Here is a 23,195-nt window from a genome sequence, read left to right as displayed (position 1 = left end):
GGGAAAGCCCAATGTCAGCAGTTTTGCACACTGGAGTTTCCTAGGCGACTGTCACTCAGTGACTCATTTCATCGCAAGTGGAACCCAGGCCTCCTGTGCGCCTTTCCGCCACTACCACTTCTGGCCAAAGTTCTCAAGAACGACTGGGCCCAAGTCCTCCTTTTTTTTAAAACTATTTTTTGTGTGAATTTGTTTATTGAGTTTTAACATTTCAGGTACAATTTAACCGAGCTTCTTATTTAGAATAACATGTCATGTCATTCTGTTTTCGTCTGACTGGGATCCTGCTAATCAGGACCCTAGTCTATGTGCTTCCTCCCTAAATGTGGGCTATGGCGAGTACTTATGTATCGCCCAGATTGGCTACTGGTGTACCCTGGTAAGTCCCTACTATATGGTACCCAGGGCATAGGTACACTAAGGGTCCCCCATGGGCGGACGCATGTATTATGCCACCCATAGGAGACTACTCAAATTGTGACTACAGGCCTGCCATTGCAGCTTGTGTAAGCTGGTGCTAGCACCACTTACGACAGATATCAAGTTTTCTTATTTCTGAGGTCACTACACTCAAAACCTACAAGTCCCCCCTAAGGCATGCCTTTCAATCCTGAAGGGAGGGTGCTCGGTTAGAAGTTTAAAGGTGCCCCTGTATGAGCAGGAAACCCTACAATTCCTGGAGTCCATTCTCCAGGCATTGTAAGTGCATCAGTCATCACAATACATATAGTGGGCATGCGCCATTACGCGATGGCTAACTCTAAACTGGCTATAATGAACCCAGTCATGTTTGGTATCAAACATGTTGGAATCATACCTCAACACCGTAAATGGTGTTGAGGTATGATTCCATGCACTGTGGGTCTCCTCCAGGAAGCCCTCCGTGCTCCCGGTACCAGTCTCCCAGAGTCTGACAGCAAGCTATGGTTGCGGCCGACCACAGACACAATTCCACCCTGCTGCTGCTGAGCCAAGCTCAAACAGGGGAAGATAGTGTGAGAAGTTAGCCTGGCATATGATGTCCACTATTCTAGTGGGTACCTTGCACCAGTCTAATCGACGCTTATTGATGGTGGTTGTAAAGTCAACCTTATAGACAAGCTATCCTAGTGGTAGCATGGACCAGCAGTCATAGGTTAAGACTTCATAGAGCATGTGAAGCAAGCTGTTTTACCAATTCTAATCCCTTGAGTACCAAATGAAAGGACACCACACAAGGTGTATATCAAATATATATGTATTTATTTCTAAAACAACCCCTCTGCACTCTTAATGAGGTCAGAGGTAAAAGTACATCACATTTTACTCAATTAGCATACGATAAGTTGCACAAATAGTTATGCCCTAGGGGCCTCACAAACCATATACTAAGGAAGTGGTATAAGAACCACGTGAGAGTTAGACAGGAGGCCTAGGGCCTGTAGAATCGCTGGGACTACACTAAACAACCAAAGGTTGTAGGCCCACGGGAGACGCGTGCAGTGTCTAAACACAGTCATGCGTTACCATTGACTTATAATGGGAAAACAAAGAAGTTACAAACTTACTGTTTAAGGACACTTCCAGATGGACTAGGATGGAACCCTTTTAAACTACGACACTTCGAGAGTCAAGACCCACGGGAGCACCGGAGCACTCGTGTTACCTCACCCAGGGAAGCCGGGTGCATAGGTGTCTTTTCCTGTTCGGTTTCGTTGTCGTTTTCTATGGAGATCTGCAAAGACGTGCTGCAGGCGACTAGAGGAAAAGTAACATACAAGGGTGGATCGGCGATGTGAAGAACCTGAAAGCAGAGGGGACAGAGTATGGGTCACTAGCCAGTGACCAGGAAGGAACCAGGCGATGTTGCGTGCTTGAAGGTGAAGAAGGTGAGTTTGTCTCTTCAGCCACGGGGTTCAGTAGGCATCGACGATGACCAGGTGCTGGATTTGAGCTGTCCCACGAAGGATCTAGTTGACTGCGGTGTCGGTATCCGGATTGGACCCAACAAGCCTTGGCATCCGCAACCTACGCAGGATGTCGAGATTGGCTCTGTTGCAGACCAGCAAGGTCTGTGGCGCTTCTCCTTTGAAGGGAAGCTGGAGCAAGCCTGTAGCAACCAGGAAAGAAGTTTATTTCAAAAGAAAAGGCTTCAGGGGGCTCACTAGCCAACGGGCAAGAAACCGGGAAGACGTGTCGAGCTGAAATGCAAGAACAGGCCCCACGCTGCACTCTTGGAGTGTGGAGGGCTGAGCTTCGGTGCAAATGGTGCTCGACTCTGGGGCTTCTCGTACCCCAATGCACAACTGCGAAGGTACATCAGTAGTCGAGCAGTTAGCAAAATGCAGGATGTCCAGGGTGTCCGGTCCCACATCTCCCATGTCCGCCACGGGTCTCAGCTTTGCTGTGGATGTGGGTCGGCGTTGGAGAAGTCTGAGAGTCCAGTTCCTGTGTCGCTGAGTCTTCGTGTTCCGGCGGGTGCGTCGACAAAGAAGACCGGCAAGTTACTGGTGGTGCCTGTTTGCACAGGGTGGTCACTCCTTGACCACAAGGGAGATGTCTTCCATCTTCTAGTCAGAATAGAATGTCGAAGGTCCAAGCGTTCTGAATCAAAGTTTCTTTCCAGGATAATCTAAAGTCCTGGGGACACAGGTCCTATACTTATACTAAGCTAAGGGGCTGGATTACCTGCCTAGAGCCCTCCTATGGGTGGACCTGGGAAGGGGGTGGTTACACCCCTTTCCCTTTATCCAGTTTCGCGCCAGAGCTGGGGCTGGAGTGCCCCAGCAACTGGGTTGAACCGGGCTATGCATGGAGCACCTTGTGTGCCCCAGGCAGTGTCTCAAAAAGCATCTGCTGATGCAGCCCTCCCTGTCCCACTAGACATCTGCCTGTCTGGGGAGGTGCTGGCACATCCCTGGACAGGAAACCTATTGTCCAGGCCTCCCCTGCCTGAGTTTCGTCCAGCAGCAGGAGGTCAGACTTGTGTCTGTGGCAGCAGCATCGATTTTGTGATGCTGGGGCTCTGTTTAACTTTAACCGGGTAAAGTAGTAACAAACATGTCTTTTCCCTCTAGAAGGGTGGAATGCTACCCCCGCCGTCAGAATTCGCGCGGGGGGGGGGGGGGGGTAGTATTCCAAAGTGTCTGAAACCTTACACAACATGTTTTGATAAAGCCAAACCAAAGTTAGCATTAACCGTGAGGATTATAATGCACTTAAGAGTATATGGTATGGCTATATCATAGAACAGCTATAAGGAGATGGTTGCGAAGGCTGCAGAGGGGCTCAGCTCATGCTAGGGCACCCTCTCACATAAAATCAAGCACTCTGCCTCCAGGATTGTCGAGCCATACCATAGGAGTGACTTGTAGGTGCATATGTGTCTATATACAAGGTAGATATAGGTATACTATATCTAAGTAAGGGGTGATTACACCACCTTACCCAAGTGATCAGCCTGTGGTGTCAGTTTGGAGGGCCAGCCAGGGGTGGCAAAATACATGCTGCAGCCCCTGGTAGGTCTTGGATGCACTTATGCCCTGGGTACCTATGGTACACTATACAGGGGCTCACAAAGGTGACACAATACCCAATCTGGTATGTATCTAAAACACATGGTATTAATTTAGAGAGAGAACAGCTGGGCTGTGGGTCTGATTAGCAGGCCCACAGCCACACTTAAGTCGAAAAACCAGAAAATCACAGCAAAAGTAGGGGTGACCATAGGAAGCAGACCCTACTATCCTACAGGTAGGACAACAGGTTTCCTGTCACAGGGAGGTATGACCACCTCCCAGACAGGACTTGGTGTATTGGGCCTGGGTGTGGGCGCTTGCCAGTGCCACTAGACTGCTTTGAAGGGCACATTTGGTGCCCTCCTTGCATACTCCAGGTGGAACCATTTCAGGGAACTGTTGGCTCCCGCTCTGACGTGAAACTGGACAAAGGACATGGGAGTATCCTCCCCACAGTCCAGCCTCTTCTTTGGGAGGGACCCCTAAATCGTCCCAACCGTTTCTTTAGGGTACCTAAGGGCTTACCTGTGGTTAGTTCTTTAGATTCGTTGTGGGACAAGATTCAGATCCAAAACCACTTTATCTTCAACCTTCTGGGCACTTTGAACTTCGCTTTGGGAACCGAGACTGCAACTGGAAGACTCCTGCTGCTCCCAGTCTTGTCGCCCTGCCAGATTCAAAAGAATCTCCCTTGGAGTGAAGGAGTCACTCACCTGCAGGCATTGCAATAAAGCTGGCCGGTCTGCTGTTCCTGAGCTCCCAAGGACTCCGAAAGATTCAGAAACACAGGTGTTGGTTCTGCAACTCCCTTGAGCCCTGCATTGTCTTCACAGCAAGTTTGAAGCCAGTATCCCTCGTCTGCACCGCTGGAGCCATACCCCTGTGCACTGCGTCGACTTGTCGTTGCTAAGACTTGTTGACTCTCTTCTCCAGAGATCTTCGGGCTCCAAGAAGCTCCAGCCTCTCTTGCTACCAACATCTTCGTCCTCACTCCATCCTCTGCACCATGGGCCTGCATCATTGGTGAACTGTTCGAGGTCCTCTTGCAACTCCTGTGCCTCTGGCCTGTGGGTCCTCTTGAGGGTCTTCTTTGGCTCCTGTGGGCTCCCCTACTTGCTTGGGCCTATTACTTACTTGCACTTGGTGAGTTCCTTGGACATTGCTGGTCCACAACACTGCACCTTTTTCGTCTGCCACGTTTGTTGCCTCTGCCAAGACTTGTTGGTGCTCCCGCCGGACACCAACCCCCTGACTCGTGACATCCGTGGGACAGCTCGGGAACGGCTCCTGGACTTACACAGGGTCGCCTGGTCCGCACAGCTACAGTGCCATGGTCACAGTCAACTCTCCTGCAGCTTCCGACCTCGTTTTGCATTTGTCTTCCGTGCCTCCTGGTCACTCCTGATTGGCATAGACTATGTCCCCTTAGCTTACAGGTACCTCTCTTCCTGAATTTACCCTTGGATTCCACTGGACTCTTTCACCTTCTTCAACAGAGGCATACTGAAGTCTTCCATTGTGGTCTACGGCAGATTCCGACTCCACTTAACACCTATGCACCCAGTTTCCCTGATGCAGGTATCCTGGTTCCCGGGGTATCTATGGGTGGGGTGACTCTTCAACCTTCCATCTTCCCCAGGGTTTCTTCTGGGTCCTTTTGCTTGAAAACTGTGACTTCCCCATTGACTTGTATTGAGCATGCAGTCGTGTTTCCACTCTGCACACGGCCTCCGTGGGGTTCCTGGGTACTTACCTCTCGTAGTTCCCTGGTTCTCAGGCTCTTCGAAGTCTTCTGGGTCGAGTCTTGTCGTGGGTCGCATTCCACTTTCTTGGTATAGGGTTTGGTCTCCCCTGGACACCTCTGTGTATTTGTGGTACTTACGTGTTCTATTACTGAAGTATTGTGATTATATCTCCGGGGAAAGAGATATTACAATGTGTTTGTGAGTGTTTATAATAAATATTTTTAGAACTACAGTATTTGGTTCTTTTTCACTTAACCTACACTATATGATTAGTACTGATAAAACAAGCTGCTACATACTCCTTCTGGACTAAGCCTGAGGGCTGCTCTCCACAGCTACCACTTAGAGAGCTTTCTAAGGTTGTCTAAGACCACTCATCCGCACGTCCCACTGCAATTTAAGAATCACATGAATCACATTATGATCTTTCCAGGCTATACCCAGGAAGTACGAACTAGAAAGAGATCCTTCCAACAAAGTGAAATTGGTACTATGAAAACAGAACTTGCAGTGGTGATCTTTCCTGCCAGACTTCAAATCCACTAACATAAAGTTATATTTTAAAGAAAACAGTGAACCAGTTACATTGAGGGTGATATGTGAAGCCTACAAAACAATCATGCCATGACTCCTGATCTCACATACAATGGGGAAAAAGAAAGAAAGAGCAAGTGAGGTGAAGGAGTTGGAAGAAAGATTGCATAGATGGGAATCAGAAAATATTAAACAGTCCACTCCTGATCCCTTCCATGAAATAATTCTAGACAGGAAACAAGAAAAACCATTAGTAGAGGGAACAGCCCAAGCACAGTCTAGAGCAAAACAACATCAACTGTACGAAGTAGTAGTTAAAGGTTGTCAAATTGCTGGTTTGGCTCACAAGACGAGAGGAAGGAGAAAGGGGGATGTCTAAGATGGAAACCGAGGAGGGGAGTACTAGTTGGCAAAGCAGATGAGAGCCCAAACCTTTGTGACACACCTTGCTATGGACCAATCTGGGGAAGCTAAGTCTTTGGGGGATATTTGCGCATTTGTTAAGAATGTACCCACCCAAGTTCTGGCTCGTGAAGATAGGGAATCATTAGACTAAGATTTGGGGAGAAAGAATTTAAGAAGGCGATTCAACACCATAATAGGGCGAAGACCCCAGGGCCAAATGGCTTTCCTCCAGAATAATTCAAATGTTGGGGGGAGACTAAGAGGGCTCCGGGCCATACTATATGAGGTAAGAGGCCCTTCCTGTTTGCAAACTTTCCGAAAATTAAGATTTGTTCGGTGTGCCTATCCTGGGTACGTTTGCTATATGTAAGACCCGTGGCTAGAGTTTGAGTAAATGGCGCAGTGTTAGGAGAGTTTAGCTTGGGGGGAACTTGGCAAGGGTCTCCACAACCCCACTCCTGTTTGCCTTGGCATCAGAACCCCTGGCGGGTTGGGTGAGGACTGATGCTCATATTCAGGGCCTGCATTGAGACCCAGATTGGGGGTATGTGATTTTCCCATATGCAGGTGATATGCATATGTACTTGTGTATTTATGTGACCTTATATCCGACTGAATTTCAGAGGTGGAACTTGGGAAGCATCTTGGAAGAGTACAGGAAAGATGTGGAACAGTGGTGGGGCCACCACATCTCGCTGCTGGGCAGGGTTGTCCTCTACAAAATTGTGACGCTGCCCAAGTTCCTTTTCGTGGTTAGGAGGTCTCGTGTGAATTCTTGTATATGGTGGAAGCCGTGATGGGAACGATTTGTGGAGTGGTGGTACTCCTGGAATAGCACTAGCCAGCCTGTCCATCTACCAGTATGAGCGGAAGCATTACTTCCCTGAACCTACAGTTGTACTACTGGGCTGCCCAATTGTTGGTGGTGAATGGGCCTTTACCGCTGAGTGAGAACCAGCGGTGATAGAATACAGGAATATAATGGAGCCGGAAGGTTATGTACACCAACTGTATAGTAAGAGCAGAACAACTTGGCCATTATCCCAGATAGACCTCATGGTTAAAATATGGAAGAAAGCAACGCAGTGAATAGGGAGGGGTGGTGGGAGGCAGGTGACCTTGGAAACCCTCTTCTGGAAGCCAGACTTTTTAGCAGAGCTTAAGCACCTGGAGAGAAAGAGACAGAGGTATGCTGAGAATATCCAAGCCAGGTGACGTTTGAGCTTGGGGGTGGCAGTACGAGTTAAGGTACAGACAACACTTTTTATACATACAAATGTAACATGCCCTCACAAAACATAGCAACAAATTTGAGGAGGTGGCTGAAGAGACTCCACAAGAATACATGCTGCTGACGGCTCTCTTGGTAAATCATGCAGTTTCTCAGATCTATAGAACAATAATAATGAACAGTCAGCCACCCATAGGGACACTGAAAGACATGCAGAACAGGGGTTTGGGGATCCTTGAGGTGGGAGACTGGGAAGAGGTATGCCGCTACTCCGATGAGGGGGCCATATCAGCAGGGTTCTGCCTTGTGTAGCTTAAAGACAGGACCAGGTATTTCTCCATTGGAAAAATAGATTACAACAAATGTACGAGAGGTTGCAGCCAATGATGGACATTACTTCATCCTTTATGGGGCTGCCTGCAATCAAGTATTTTTATGTGCAAGTCGTAAAGACCTTCTCAAGAGTGACTGGTAAGAGATGGACATCATGTGGCATTAATTGAAGCCAATTGAGACATCAGGAAACGGGAGCAGTTTAGGGACACTGAGGTTAGAAGACTGGACTAAAATATGTATTGGTGTACGCAGGCAGGAAAGACGGCGTACACAGCCTGTGGTTGACCTCGAAAAGCTAGAATAAAATCTGAGGGCAATGAACAGATCATCTCAAAATGGAATGATGATATCTGAGACAGTGGGAGGGGTCCATTGAGATAGTACTAGGAGCTGTAGGTCAGCTAGGTGGAAAGACCCATGTGGGGAGGCTAAAGGGGATATGCGTTATATATTTTGTGCTTGAACGCCCTGGAAGGTTCGGACACCATCCACATCCAATATTACTGTAAGTGGATACTTGACTATAGTGCTCGAAATGTGTCACACTTTGTTTTCAGTTTATCTATCCAATGTTTTGCAAATCTACAGAAAATCTAGTGAAAATAAGTTTTAATAAGAGTTTGTTTAACATCCAGTCATCAGTTGAATTGTTATTCTAACTTTAAAAACTTGATATTGTTAGTTTTAAGGAAATGTTTAATAATTGATCTTTTTTTTTAATTGCATGCTGTATTTGTAATGTTTACATGGACAGGGCATACTAAAGAACTGCATTAAATTGCTGTTGCCTTTTATTTGTTCTTTTCTTTTAGGTACAGCACTTGGGAGCCAGAAGAGAATATTCTGGACTCGCGACTCATTGTGGCCTTTGAGCAAAAGTGAGCCTATATCTTCTCAATGTTTAACATCTGCCTATTACCCTACGCACAATGCCCTGTTACCCGCACTGCTGGCTATTACCCACCTCATGTCATTGACAATGCCAGTATTAGATTGATGCACTTGCCTCTTTACCAGTAGAGCCCTGATATACTCGGTAATGTTAGTGTAAAGATTGTAGCTGTCCCTTGCCTGCACAGCATATGTTACATGCCTGATGTCACTGATAATGTCAATCTTTATGTTGATGCACATTTCCCTGTTACCTACAGTGCCCCAACTCTCAGGCACCTGATGCTCATGGTAATGGCAATAATGAAAATTGATTCACCTATCCTTGAGTTACCTACACAGCCGCCTCTTTTTTTACCCGACGTCACTGGTGTTATCGGACTATATGTTGATGCACCTATCCCTATTACCAGTGTATCCCTATCTCACATCTAACATGCCTGGCCATCATCACCAAATCTTTATTTGGTTATAAATATAACCATCAAAAATCATAATAGCATGATTCATACATGTCAAGGGTATAAAAACAACATTCATTCAATATAAATAAGAACCATAACATTATTTAAAAACAGCGAGTCAAATACTTCATTAAAAAAAGCCAATCCTAAAATGTAAATCCCCCAATAGGAGCAAAAACATTAATTGGGTCTAGAGAGCCTAGATCTCAAAGCAGCTCTTAGAAAGAAGGAGAGAGCAAAAATAGCATGTACATCAGGTAGGAGCTAAAGGAACATAAGAGCCAGTTGAACTTGAGTAAAATCCAACAGTGTCAGTAGTGGAATAATAACCCACCTTCTAGGCACTCTAAAATATTTACAAAACATAAAAAATGAAGGGAGTCCTGAGGAGACATATTGCCGCAGGGCCCCAGAGTACCAGACTGGCTCCATTCACTGGGAAATGCCAGAAGATGGTGCAATAGATTAAATCTAAATCTGGTCAAAATAAATCTATCCCTCTCGTTAGTTACAACGGATAGCTATGGCTCCATAACCTGCACTGTTTTTAAAAGCATATGCCCGCACCATAGGTTTAATCAGCTCTAGCTGTTATCTTTGTAGGTACTTGCGTTGTAGAAACTGAGTCCTTACCCGTTTCAGCTCTGGGGTGGGGTCGGGGGGGGGGGCACAGATAGTGGGGGTTGTAAAATACACCCTCCCTACCTAGACTGATGAAGGCAGCCTTCACTTACTCAATCCAGGGAATTTTCTTCACATGGTCATGTGACAAACAATCAGAAAGAATCTGCTTGTTCGTCTGAGTGCCCTCCCCGGTCCAGAGAACACTTGTCACCTATATACTGTATTCCTAGCTCCTCATGGATAGAAAAGGCCAGGGTACTTTTGGGACCTGCAACATACTTCTCAAAAACATGTTTCAGTAGGCTGAATAGGGTCAGTTTTTTTCGTATAACCCCTTACCTCACTGCCATATATTGCCTTGATGGCACATTTAGCTTGATAAATCTTAGCTAAACCTCTAGGTGGCCTAGAGCCCAACCTATGGGCAAAACTGGCCATTGGCCTGTGGTCTTAAAAAGCTTCTATTTCCTCTCCTCCGTCAAGGGCTTCCAGTTTTTATTCATGGCAAGCACCACCCCAAGGTATGATCAGACCGGGACTTTAGCCAGGATATGATTTTTCACCTTAACCACATGGCTGCTGCGGGGATTTTTGCCCTGTGCTGCAAATTACAATTTTGGTGCTTCTATGACGAGCTGAGCTCGTCATCAGCACACGACACCCGTGGGTGATGACGAGCTGAGCTCGTCATCAGCATCGAAAGGGTTAAAAGTTTTTTATGTGGTGGACTGCCGGCCAACTTCCATAACATGATATGGTAACGTTTATTGCAAGATCCAAATTAGCCATAAAGGGGACAAAGGTGTCCAATAATGGCTGCAGTCCCACAGCTGGCAGTGACATGAGAACTGCATCATCGGCATACAATAAAACCGGAAGCAATCTCATCCCCACCCTTGGTCAGTCACCCTTCATTGAGAGAAGGGCTGTTCCAACTCAATAATATAAAGTGTAAACAAAAAAGGGGCGAGGATACATCCCTGGCGGACTCCCCTGCTAGTACCCAAGGTCTGGGTACAGTTCCCAACCTGAGAATGACTCGCTGAGGTGGGGGCATGCAAATCTGAAAAGAGAAACACAATATTTGGGTCCACCCCATCGCAAGGAGCAGGCCCTACAACTTCCTGCGATTTACTCTGTCAAAAGAGGACATGAGGTTCGTAAATGCCAAGTGAAGTGAATCAGGCAGTGCAACAGTGTACTTATTTATAATTAGATACAAATTCAAACATTGATCCATTGTCGATCTGCCCAGCCTAAAGCTATATTGCACCTCAAAAAATGTCGTTCTCATCTGCCCACATTAGCCCGTTTAAAAGTACTCCCCCCAGGACCTTTACTGATGCGACAACGAAAGAAATTGGTCGATCACACTGGGGGTTGTCCTTGTCCCCCTTCTTAAAAACTGGGACTATTATGGCCGTGGACCAAGAGGGCGGTGCGCCCGCCCTTACAGCAGCATTAAGGACCATTGTCCGGGCAGGGCACAAAATTTGAATATCATCCAAAAACAGAATGGGGGTATACCATCAGGACCCAAAATTATAAATCCTTTAAAAATGTTCTCTCTATTGTTGCTCAGAAGGATGGTGGCATATGGCTGGATCAGTTGCATCAGTAAAATTCTGCTTGTCGATCAACCTCCAGAACAGAGCTATCTTTGCTTTCACAGGATTGTGCTATTTTGTCCCATGCACTCTTGCATAAGGTCAGTTTACAGTTTGCAAGAGCCTTCTTGTATCCCCTCCGACAGGAGACAACTTGATCCCTATCTCTGGGTGCCTGCTTTAAAGCAGCCTTCAATTGACTGAGGGCCTTAAAAGTGTTGCGGTTCAGCCATTTTGTTTCCTGCAAAATATTATTTGTCACAGGAACCTTGAGCAATGCCAACACCTTCTGTGCAATACCAGCAAATGCTAACAAAATGGACCTACTAGGGGAGCATAAATCCAGACACTGCAATCTTTTGCCTCACCCTGCAAAAAGAGACACTTTAAACTGTTGGGTACACCTGAGACAATCTGAGCCTTCTTCCTTGATCACACACTGAGAGTCTCCGTCCGACTGCTAACACAACCATTTAGTCCTCCAATGGCTAAGAACAGGGGATTATGATTGCTAAAAGGGCTGTGAACTATATAACTGCAAATAAACAGAAACAAAGGAGGTGACACAAAAATGAAATATATTAAAGAGACACAACCCATCCCTCTAAATGTTGATAAAATACATGGATTGGAGGACATCACTAACTTCTCCATAGTGAAGACAAGGTTACGAGTGCTTAACATTGTATTTAGCTCTATGCCCTCCCGTGCATGAGCCACGTGAAGCCCTTCTACCAGCATACATTTAGGCTTACTATTAGATAAATATAGCGGGCACTCACTCAGGTGACAATTGAAGTAATACAATTTTCCCACGCACACCTGTATCCTGCCAAAGTATCAATGGGGGAGCTTAAATTTGAGAGGTTGGATCCCTCCTCCGCCTAAGCTTTCGCATTATAAAAATGAATTAATGCCTGAGGAGTGGAGCCAGGGAAAGATCGCTTCAGCACTTGCAACGAATGTGAGTCCCATGCGAGATTCTTGACATTCTCTCATAAATCCAGTGATACAAATACTATAAATCCACCTTTAGCCCTCCCTGCCACTGAGACCTTTTCAGGGGAAAGATAAATAGGTTTTGTATCCCTCTAGAAAGATGTTTTTCCCTTCCCAAGTTTCTGGCAGGCAAATAACTTGCAATGTTCTGGCAAACGGCACCCAATTACAGTCATTAAACTTGGTGGACAAACCCACAATATTCAAAGATAACAGCCTCAAATCCTAGGAATACATTATCAGGATATCCGTTGGATTCGTTTTTTAAATTACTTTTTTATTTTCTTAATTTTTCAGATAACACAACTCAAACACAGTTATACATTGTCGATGTAGGGGTACAATTCAGGTTGCTGTTGCCATGTACATCCGGTCTGTCTTGTTTTGATCACATTGAAGTAGAATTATCCTTTAGTGATACTACGAGAAACTCCATAAGGTTGCACATTCATTCACATTTTCAGCATTACACTGGCATTGCCACCCCCTCCTCTCCTTCGGTTTGGTTGTTTAATGCTTCCCCATCTCCTGCTCCCTCCAACTCTCTGGTTTCTTTACCCACCAGATATTGCTGATATACATTCCAGTAAGGTCTTGGTCTAGCTTCCGGAGGAAGGAGCTTACTATAGGCGTCAGACTTAGTATTACAATAAATCATGTCTCTAGTCCATTCCCCCTCAGTTGGAATCAGGCCCCTAGCCCATTGCACCACCACCGGCCTTTTAGCAAGTAACAGTCCCATCGCCACCAACTTTCGGACCTCTTCATTGATCTCCCAGTCATACCTCAGCAATGCATAGAAAGGGTCAGGGGCAAGAGTGAGTCCGGTTATTTCATTTCTAATGTGGAATATTTTCCCCCAGAATTGTGATATTGCTGGGCAGCTCCAAGCTGCATGTAGAAAATCGGCAATTGGCTCTGCGCAGCGATCACAGGCAGCCAATTCCCGTAGGCCATATCTAAACAACCTTTCTGGCGTATAGTATGTTCTATTGATGTATTTAAAATGTAGAAGGCGATGCCTGCCATTTAACGATATTTGTCTAGTTACCTCACAGCACTAGCGCCATTCCTTGAAGCCAATTATTCGTACTTAATCGCTCTGCCAATGCTGCCTGACTTTTGAGTGTACTGCCTTTCTACATTCCTGTGTGATGAACGATAGTTACTTACCTGTAAACAGGTGGTTCTCCAGTATTGGTGTCTTTCATAGATTCACATGCCTGAATCATTCCCCGTCGTCGGAGTGGGAGTCCCCCGGTATATATAAAAGTAATAAAATGCCATAATACATATAGCAAATATCAGAAATACCCAACCAGGAAGTAAAGTAGCACCAGCTACAGTAGAAAAAACCTTCACAATCGTGACTATCCTAGTCATTATGTCTTAGTCCAAACTGCAGCCAATCAGGCGACAGCACCCACCAGAATGTTCTCCCCAGAGGCTCAGGCTCTCAGATTTTCTCGCACGGGAGTGAAACCCCATAATGCCTGAGTGAGTCTCTGGGGGGAGGCGGGCTGGTTGCATGTGAATCTATGAAAGACACCAATACTGGAGAACCACCTGTTTACAGGTAAGTAACTATCGTTCTTCTCCAGTATTAGGGGTGTCTTTCATAGATACACATGCCTGAATCAGAATAGTAAGCAGTACTCCTAGCATAACGCTCGTAGACGTCAGAGTATCCAATATATATATATATATACAGAATACATGTATAACAATAGTCATCGACATCTGGAATAACGTCTAAAGAGCATAGAGGAGGAGGTGGAAACAGAGGCTCACCTTATTTGAAAAGATTGCGTAGCACTGCTCTTCCAACCGAAGCATCTGCTTCGTCTGCTGAATCTAGACAGTAGTGTCTAGTAAAGGTGTGTCTGCTAGACCAAGTAGCAGCTCTGCAGATCTGTCGAAAAGGCACACCAGCAAAAAGGGCAGTGGAAGAGCTAACCACCCTTGTAGAATGTGCTCTTGGCAAGGCTTGTAAGGGTCTACCGGCCTGCTGATGACAAAGTCCAATAGTAGAGGAGACCCATCTAGCAATGGTCTGTTTTGAAACTGCACAGCCCTGGCGCTGCCGCCCATAAGCCACGAATAGTTGATCTGTCTTGCGGATGGCAGAGGTTCTTGATAAGTAAAATTTAAGACATCTTCTAATGTCTAACGAATGTAGTGCTCTTTCAGCTGGAGACTGTGGGGTTGGAAAGAATGTCTTTAGGACAACCGGCTCGTTCAGATGAAAATCCAAAGGCACTTTTGGCATGTACGTTGGATTAGTACGCAGCACTACTGAGTCCGTGGTGAATTGGATGAAAGGCGCTTTAGATGTAAATGCCTGAATATCGCTAACCCTTCTAGCAGACGTTAAGGCTAGTAACAAAGATACTTTCCATGTCAGAAATTTCAGGTCCACCTTATGGATCGGCTCGAAAGGGTGACGCATGAGCTGAGTTAGTACGACATTCAGATGCCATGCAGGAGGAGGTTTCCGTACAGGCGGAAACATACGAAACAATCCTATGAAAAATTGTTGTATGATCCGCACAGAAAACAAAGAATTTGATCCATCTTGACGAAATCTAGAAATGGCAGCTAGGAAGACTTTAAGAGTAGAATGTGCCAAACCCAATCTGGCCAGATGCAAAAAGAAAGAAAGGATTTGTTCCGGTTTGGCATGAATGGGATGAAGACCATTAGAGTGGCACCATGCACAGAAACGCTTCCACTTAAGTTTGTAGGTCTTGATCGTGGATGGAGCCTTAGCCAGTACCTCCTGGCAATCTTGTGGAATGTTTAAGTGTGCAAATTCCATGTGCTGAGGAGCCAAGCTGACAATTTCAGCGAGTTCGGGTCCGGATGGTACACTCTGCACTACTGGGTGGAGAGAAGATTCGGAATGCGTGGAAGTTGGATAGGGTTGCATTCCGAGAGAAGGAGTAGCTTGGTGAACCAGTATTGCCGGGGCCATCGTGGAGCAATCAGTATCAACCGGCATGGCTGCTTCTTCATCTTCCTGATGACTTTCGGGATCAGAGGTATCGGTGGAAAAGCGTATGCGAATATTTGATTCCAATTCAGCGTAAGGGCATCCCTGCTTGCAAAGTATGGGCATTTCCGGTTCTGGTGCGTCGCAAACAAGTCCAGATCCGGATGCCCCCATATCTGAAAGATGCGGTTTAGAGATGGTAGATGTAATTCCCACTCGTGAGTGCAGCCCGTGGACCTGCTGAGAGAGTCCGCTAACATATTTGCGATTCCCGGAACATGGACCGCTGACAGATGGATATTGTGAGTCAGGGCCCAACTCCAAAGCTCTTGTGCTTGCTGCGACAACCGGGCTGATCTCGTGCCTCCCTGCTTGTTTAGATAATGCATGCAGGTGGTGTTGTCTGTCCGAATCAAAACTATGGCGCCTTCTAGAGTCGCTTGAAAGGACTTTAGGGCTAGAAATGTGGCGTGCAATTCTAACCTGTTTATGTGCCATCTCATTTGGATCTTGTTCCATTTCCCGCTGACCGTCATGCCTTGGAGGTGTGCACCACAGCCTGTCATTGAAGCGTCCGTCGTTACTATGAACCTGGGCACTTCCGTGAGGAAAGAGCATCCCACTTGTATGTTGGATCGTAGAGTCCACCATTGAATCGCTTCTCGCATTCGAGGCGTAATTTGGATGATATCCTCGAAGGACCCCGACACCTGAATCCACTGGCGACTGAGTTCCTCTTGCAAGGGCCTCATCCGAAGACGACAGTTGGGGGTGAGAAGAATGCAGGAAGAAATCATCCCGATGAAGGACTTGAACATGCGCACTGAAACGCACCTTTTTAATAACAGTGCCGCAGCCAACCGTTGTATCTTTTCCTGTCTTTCCTTTGAGATGAATGCTTGGGCGAGCTTGGTGTCCAGTGTCGCTCCCAAGAAAGTCTTTCTTGTTGCTGGCGTGAGGTGTGACTTCTCGAAGTTTACTGAGAAACCCAGGCTTTGCATCAGTGACAGAGTTGTTTGAATGTGATCTTGCGCCATGTCGAAAGAACTGGCCTTGATAAGGCAATCGTCCAGATATGGATATATTTGTATCGATTGCAACCGAAGATGGGCTGCCACCCGGGCCAGTATCTTCGTAAACACTCTGGGGGCTGAGCGCAGTCCAAATGGAAGAACTTTGAACTGGAAGTCCCTGCCAGCCACTCTGAACCTCAGAAACTTCCGATGCCTGGGAAAAATTGGTACGTGGAAGTATGCATCCTGAAGGTTGAGTGTTGCCATATACTCTCCCGCCGAAAGAAATTGGAGGATTTCTTGAAGTGTCAGCATCCTGAATGACAGCTTTTTTAGGAATTTGTTTAGGGCACGCAGGTCGAGGATGGGACGCCATTCCCCCGACTTCTTGCGAATAAAGAAAAATCTTGAGTAGAAGCCTTTTCCTTTCTGATGATGAGGTACCCTTTCTATTGCTCCCTTCCGAATCATGGTGTTGATCTGGGTAAACAGCTCCTTGAGGTGCGCTGGAGGCGGTCCTCTTGGGGGGCAATTTGGGGGAGTTTTTACGAATTCCAAAATGTGACCTCTGGCTACCACATCCAGAACCCATTTGTCTGTGGTAATTGTGGACCAATTCAAGTAATTTTGGGATATTGTTCCTCCAATTTGGTTCGGGTTGGCACAAAGTGGTGGCAGGATGCGTTCCTCACTTCTTATTGTCTCTTCCTCGATAGTTAGATTTTCCTCGAGGTTGAAAGAAATTTCCTTTCCTCTGTCCGTAAGTCTGCTGCCGATATGGCTGGAATCTTTGGTTTCCCTGGACAGAAGTATAGGAGCGCTGCTGGTTATAACCTCCTCTATTAGAGAAATTCCCTCTTCCTTTTGCTCCACAAAAGGAAGACTTCCGGTATTGTAGAGTACCCAGCGAACGTGCTGTCTCAGTATCTTTTTTGATGGCTTCAAGAGCATCATCAACATGCTTTCCAAATAAGTATTCTCCATCAAATGCCATGTCTATAATCCTTGTTTGGACCTCCTGCCGAAAGGATGTTGCCTTCAACCATCCTTGCCTCCTGAGAACAGCTGCACCCGCCAGCTGACTAAATCCCGTGGCAGCAACGTCCACTGCAGCATCAATTATCTCAGAGGAGACGCACTCTCCTTCTTGAAGGATCTTCTTCGCCTCAGTTCGATCTGGCTCGGGAAGCTTGTCCACATACGGCGAGATGTCCGACTACATCTGCCTATCGGATCTCCCCAATATGGCTAGGGAGTTTGCGGCCCTAATGGTCGTAGCTGCAATAGTAGAAACTTTCTTTCCGATAGAATCTAGGCGTCTTCCATCTTTGTCTGGTGGAACAGAGACTTGAGATGTTGGATTAGAAGACCTCCTTTGCGCTGCCTGCGCTACCACAGAGTCTGCTTTAGCTTGTCCGATAAGGCACGCTGGAGATGAATTTGGTGCCCTATATTTCTTATCTACTCTCGGGAGCACTGCCGGCAAAGAATTTGGCTTGGACATGATCTTTAGTCCTTCCTTCCAGATGAATTCTATAATTGGAATGGTCCAACTCTGTTTCTGTGGTATAGACTTGACATCATACAAGAAGCAATCTTCTTGCTTTGACTCCATGGTTATCATGAACCTCTTTGTTGCTCTATCCGTGATTTTGTGGAATGAGGCAATGTCTCAGATGTAGTAGGTTCTGCTGGAGAGGGAGTGTTTGCAGTATAATCATCATACTCCGACGATTCTGACCCATTGTCCAGTTCTCCTTCTTCTTGCTCCTCATGATCTGAGAACTCTTCCTCCCCTGTTTGAGGAGCTGTGACTTGCGACGCAGATAATGCTGGACGTCCTTCCTCCAACGTCACAGAAACCACTGGCTGCGTCTGCTTAGAAAGCGGTGTCGCTGTTTTAGGTCTTGGTGTAGATACTTGAGATTCACCTGACTCTGAAGGTGGGAAACGTCTGTAATAGTCACTGAGCATATACTGCAGATTGCGAAACAAATCGTCAGGCATCTGCATGCCAGGAGCAGGCCTGTCTGCATGTGACGTAGGCTCTGTTTCATCCATTTCTTCCTCCATATCATCCTGAACTTTAATGCGGAGGTCAGATGGACTTCTAGCTGCTCCAAAATTTTCATCCTCATAGGATCCTTCCTCATCGGAATCCAAAAGCTTCTCTGGCACTACTAGCGTAGAAGAAATCGTCTCAGTAGTAGCCCTTTTCTTCAACAACGTAGCTGTAGTTGCAGGTGATGGTAACGGAATCCCTGATGTCTGCGCTGACCAGACTTGCAAGGTAGTGCAGCTTGATAGAGGCAGCGTCGATGGTACCTCAGTTTGCTGTTGAACCTGTTGCCTCGTCGACGGTATCATCGTCGACGGGGTCGTCGTCGACGGTAGCTTCGTCGACGTGGTTTTCGTCGTCGACGAGGTCGTCGACGGTATCATCGTCGACGGGGACGCCGTCGACGGTAGCTTCGTCGACGCGGACTTCGCCGCCGACGTGGATTTCATCGTCGACGGTAACCGTCGACATCATGATCGTAGACGAGGAACTCGTCGACGGTACCTTAGCCGTCGTCGACGGGACAGTTGTCGACGACGAGATAGGCCTGATCTGTACATGAACCAGCGTAGGCGATGAGGCCGAAGACATGACAAGAGTAGGCTTTGGAGAGGAGAAAGTCATAGTGCAGGTGGTAGACGTGGCCACATGAGAGGAAACACAGTCCTTTTTTGACGTTGAAATTGTCAAAGGTGGCAACTGAGGAGGCACAGATTTTGAAGATTTCTTGGGAACTGCAGATTTCCCAGACTTCTTAGAGGGCGTACTATCCACCTTAGTAGGTGGGAGAGTCTTACTCGAAGTACTAGGCCCAGGAGCATCCATAGAGGATGAGGCCTTCTTCGCCACCTTAGCCCTTGGAGATGAAACTTCAGTTTCAGCCTTCCTCTTAGTACAAAGAAATGAAGAACCAGAGGCAATGCTTCCTACCTCAGACAAAGGGTCCTCCTTGTCCTTGAGTCTGTTAAGCCACAATAGCAGTCGTCCTTCTCTATCCCTGATGGTCTTAGGGGGGAAGGTCCGGCAGATCTTGCACTCCTTTGCCTTATGGTCAGGATAAAGGCAATATAAACATTTTTGTGGGGATCTTCCTTGAATAGTCTTTGCTTCCCACAAGAATCACAGGCCCTGAATAGGGATTTTGAAGAAGACATCTGTAAAACTTGAAGAAACTAACTGATGAGAAGAAAAAACTGAGCAGAGCTCAGGGAGACTCCCTTCACACGACGTGCGGTAGAAAATCTGAGAGCCTGAGCCTCTGGGGAGAACATTCTGGTGGGTGCTGTCGCCTGATTGGTTGCAGTTTGGAATAAGACATAATGACTAGGTTAGTCACGATTGTGAAGGTTTTTTCTACTGTAGCTGGTGCTACTTTACTTCCTGGTTGGGTATTTCTGATATTTGCTATATGTATTATGGCATTTTATTACTTTTATATATACCGTGGGACTCCCACTCCGACGACGGGGAATGATTCAGGCATGTGAATCTATGAAAGACACCTCTAATACTGGAGAAATTATAGATCCTAGAGACCAGCTTAGCAAAGGTGGGAGCTTGGATAGTGTGAAGGAGGGCTAGCACCTCAGGTGGTTCCTGGAGACCTTCCACCAATTGTGCCTTTACTGCATGTTGTACTCTCAAATGCTGATAGAGAAACAATGGTGAAGGAGTATGTCCCTCAGCTAATACATTCTCCCATTTGTGGAATTCACTCACCTTGAACAGGTCACCTACTACTGCAATGTTAACCCTGTTTAGAGCACTGGAAACCTCTCTGTGTTTACCCGTCGGGAGCCAGGTGCACTACTGTAGAGGTGTCAAAGGCAGGTACAATAACGCACCCGCCTGTCTGTCAAGCAGATTGCGCCAGGCATGTATGGTGGGGTTAAGAGAATCCAGCAATCTGTGCTGTCTAGAGGGCATCTTAAAGATCATCTGAGGGAGAGTGTATGGGTCTGCTGCTATCTTCTCTATGTGTATGTGCTGGAGAGACTCTAGGCCATGTATCCATGCATGCACGTGTGAGCACTGAGTTGCTCTATAATATAATTCTAGATCTGGACTGTTGAGATTCCCCATGTAATATGGAAAATTGAGGGTTCCCCATTTAACACTGGGCTGCTTACCTGCCCAGGCTAGTGTGATCAAGAGCAATCTCAACTTAGAGAATATGTGCGCAGGGAGTAGCATGGGGATATTTTGAAAGAGAAATAACAGTCTTGGAAGGACGACCATTTTCATTTAAGAGATCGGTCCCATCAATGAAAGCGGTAATCTTATCCATCTGGCCACGTCTTCCTCGGGCCTACACAGGGCTTTCCTATAATTGTCAGTAAGGATTACCTCTGAGTCTTTGTGCACCTGTATACCAAAATAACGGACTGAGTCTGTGGTCCACTGCAAATAGAATTCCATGTGTATTGTTTGTGCAGACTGGATCAACAGAAAAATTAGGGATTTGGTCCAGTTGAGTTTTAAGCCTGACAGCTGCCCAAAGCGGACCACTTCAGTCAACACTGGGGTAAGGTGAGTAGCAGGCTCCCTTACATATAAGAGCATGTCATCCCCATAAGCTGAGGCTCTCAATTGGTAATCTGGGAAGAGCACTCCTCTGTGACTGATATTCCCTAAGAGCACACAGCAGAGGCTCAGCAACCAGCGCATATAGCATAGAGGAGAGGGACATCCTTGTTGTGTGACTCTAGCAATGGGAATAGGGCTCGTTACTTTATTTACCAGTCTGACTCTGGCTACCGGTGCCTCATACAATACTTTTACAAGTTGGAGAAATACCTCTCCCACTCCTACGCGTCTCAGTACCGCTTCCATGAAAGGCCATTCCACAGAGGCAAACGCTTTCTCAGCGTCTAGAAAGACAGCCGCTGCTTTGACTTTTGGATATATATGCTGAATCGCAGCAAATGAAAATGAAAATGAAAATGAAAAAGAAACTTATAAAGCGCACTGCGGCCAAGCGGCTTCCTGGCGCTGAGGAACACAACCGTATCTGCCAAGGAGTCCAGAGGAATTAGCCAGGGAAAGCCTGAAGAAAAAGAAAAGTTTTAAGAGCTTTGCGAAAGTGTGAAAAGATAGGAATGGAGCGAATAGAGAGAGGGAGAGTATTCCAGATCTGAGGGGCCCGCACCGAGAAGCGGGTGCCTCCGGTGCGGGATTTGCGGAAGCGGGGAACGTGAAGAAGAGAGAGAGAAGAACGAAGAGAGCGGAGTGGGGCATAAGAAGAGATTAAGCAATTGATGAAAAGAGGAGCGGAGTGAGCATGCGCCCGAAAAGCCAAACAGGCAAGTTTGAACTGGGACCGGAAATGAACAGGGAGCCAGTGGAGGGATTTGAGGGCGGGAGTGATGTGGGAAAACTTAGGAAGACGAAAAACAAGACGGGCCGCCTGGTTCTGGATGGCCTGAAGCCGGCGAATTTCGTAGGCGGGAATGCCTACGTAGAGGCCATTACCATAATCCAGGCGGGATGTGATGAGGGCAGAAATGATGGCTTTGAGGGCGTCAACAGAAAAAAAACCGGGAAATTTTACGAATGAGGCGGAGGGAAAGAAAACAGGAGGAGACAACGGAACTGATGTGTGCGTGCATAGAAAGATCATTATTGATCTTAATGCCCAAGGTCCGGACAGACGAGACTGGGGAGTGGGGAGGGCCAAAGGAAAGGGGCCAGTGGGCGGAGGACCAGGGGTTGGAGGGACCACCAGTGAGGACAAGCTCAGTCTTGTCAGGATTGAGCTTCAAATGATTGAAGCTCATCCATTGAGAAATAAAGACAAGAGTAGAGCTGAGCTTGGGGAGAGAGTGAGTGGGAGAGGATAGGTCAAAGACGAGCTGGAGGTCGTCTGCGTAGTTATACACCGAGACCCCCAGCTCAAGAAGAGAGGAAATGAGGGGACGGATATAGAGATTGAAAAGAAGGGGGGAAAGAGAAGAGCCCTGGGGTACCCCACAAGTGACCGGAAGGGGGGGTGCAGAGAAATCAGAGAGGTGGACTGCCTGTGATCTGCCCTGAAGGAAGGACGCGATCCAGGAGTGGGCAGTGCCCTGGATGCCCGCTGCGCTGACACGGTCGAGAAGAATGGCATGGTCGACCGTATCAAACGCAGCGGACAGATCCAAGAGGACTAAGGCCTGGGGGAGATTACTGTCGGCCTTCGCTTTCAATTCGTCCAGGACCGCAAGGACCACACTCTCAGTAGAGTGGCCAGGTCGAAAGCCGGCCTGGTGAGAGGCCAGGATGTTATTCTCCTCGATGTAATTAGAGAGACAAGATGTCACGTAGCTCTCAAGAATCTTCCCAAGATAGGGAAGAAGGGAGATCGGCCTGAAGTTAGATGGAAGAGAGGGGTCCAGGCCAGCTTTCTTCAGGATAGGAATCACAATGGCAGTTTTAAAAGAAGAGGGGAGAGAACCCAGAGCTAAGCAAGAATTAAGAAGAGTTAAAGGAGGGGTAGGGCAGCTGGTGAATAAGGTTCTAAGAATCCGAGCGGGTGCGCAGTCCGCCGGAGAGCCGGACTTGACTTTAACAAGAAGGTCACGGAAGAGCTCAGGTGAGATGGGTTTAAAGTGATCCAGAACAGAGGAAGGAGAAAGAGAATGATCCGGTAGATTGGGTTGGGGCACGATGGGAATGTTAGCCTTAATGGTGATTATTTTATTGATAAAATAATCATTAAGGCAATGACAGAAAGATTGGGAAGGGACAGGGGAAAGGCTGGCACGATCGGAGGTGGCAAGGCTGCGCACCAGTGAAAAAATCTCGCGAGATTTATTGGCCG

At 46.9% G+C, this 23,195-nt stretch overlaps 1 protein-coding gene across 1 annotated transcript in view; it reads left to right on the top strand.

Moving 5' to 3' along the window:
* CBX6 (chromobox 6) overlaps positions 1-23,195 on the top strand; it is a 98,803-nt gene that overhangs the window by 56,750 nt on the left and 18,858 nt on the right. The window contains exon 3 of the mRNA XM_086963407.1: positions 8,561-8,626. Within this exon, the coding sequence (XP_086819533.1) occupies positions 8,561-8,626 (66 nt within the window). The remainder of the gene's footprint in view (positions 1-8,560; positions 8,627-23,195) is intronic.

This window comes from Lissotriton vulgaris, chromosome 1_1, assembly GCF_964263255.1.
Source record: "Lissotriton vulgaris chromosome 1_1, aLisVul1.2, whole genome shotgun sequence".
NCBI lineage: Eukaryota > Metazoa > Chordata > Amphibia > Caudata > Salamandridae > Lissotriton > Lissotriton vulgaris.
This window is presented reverse-complemented; position numbering and strand designations above follow the sequence as displayed.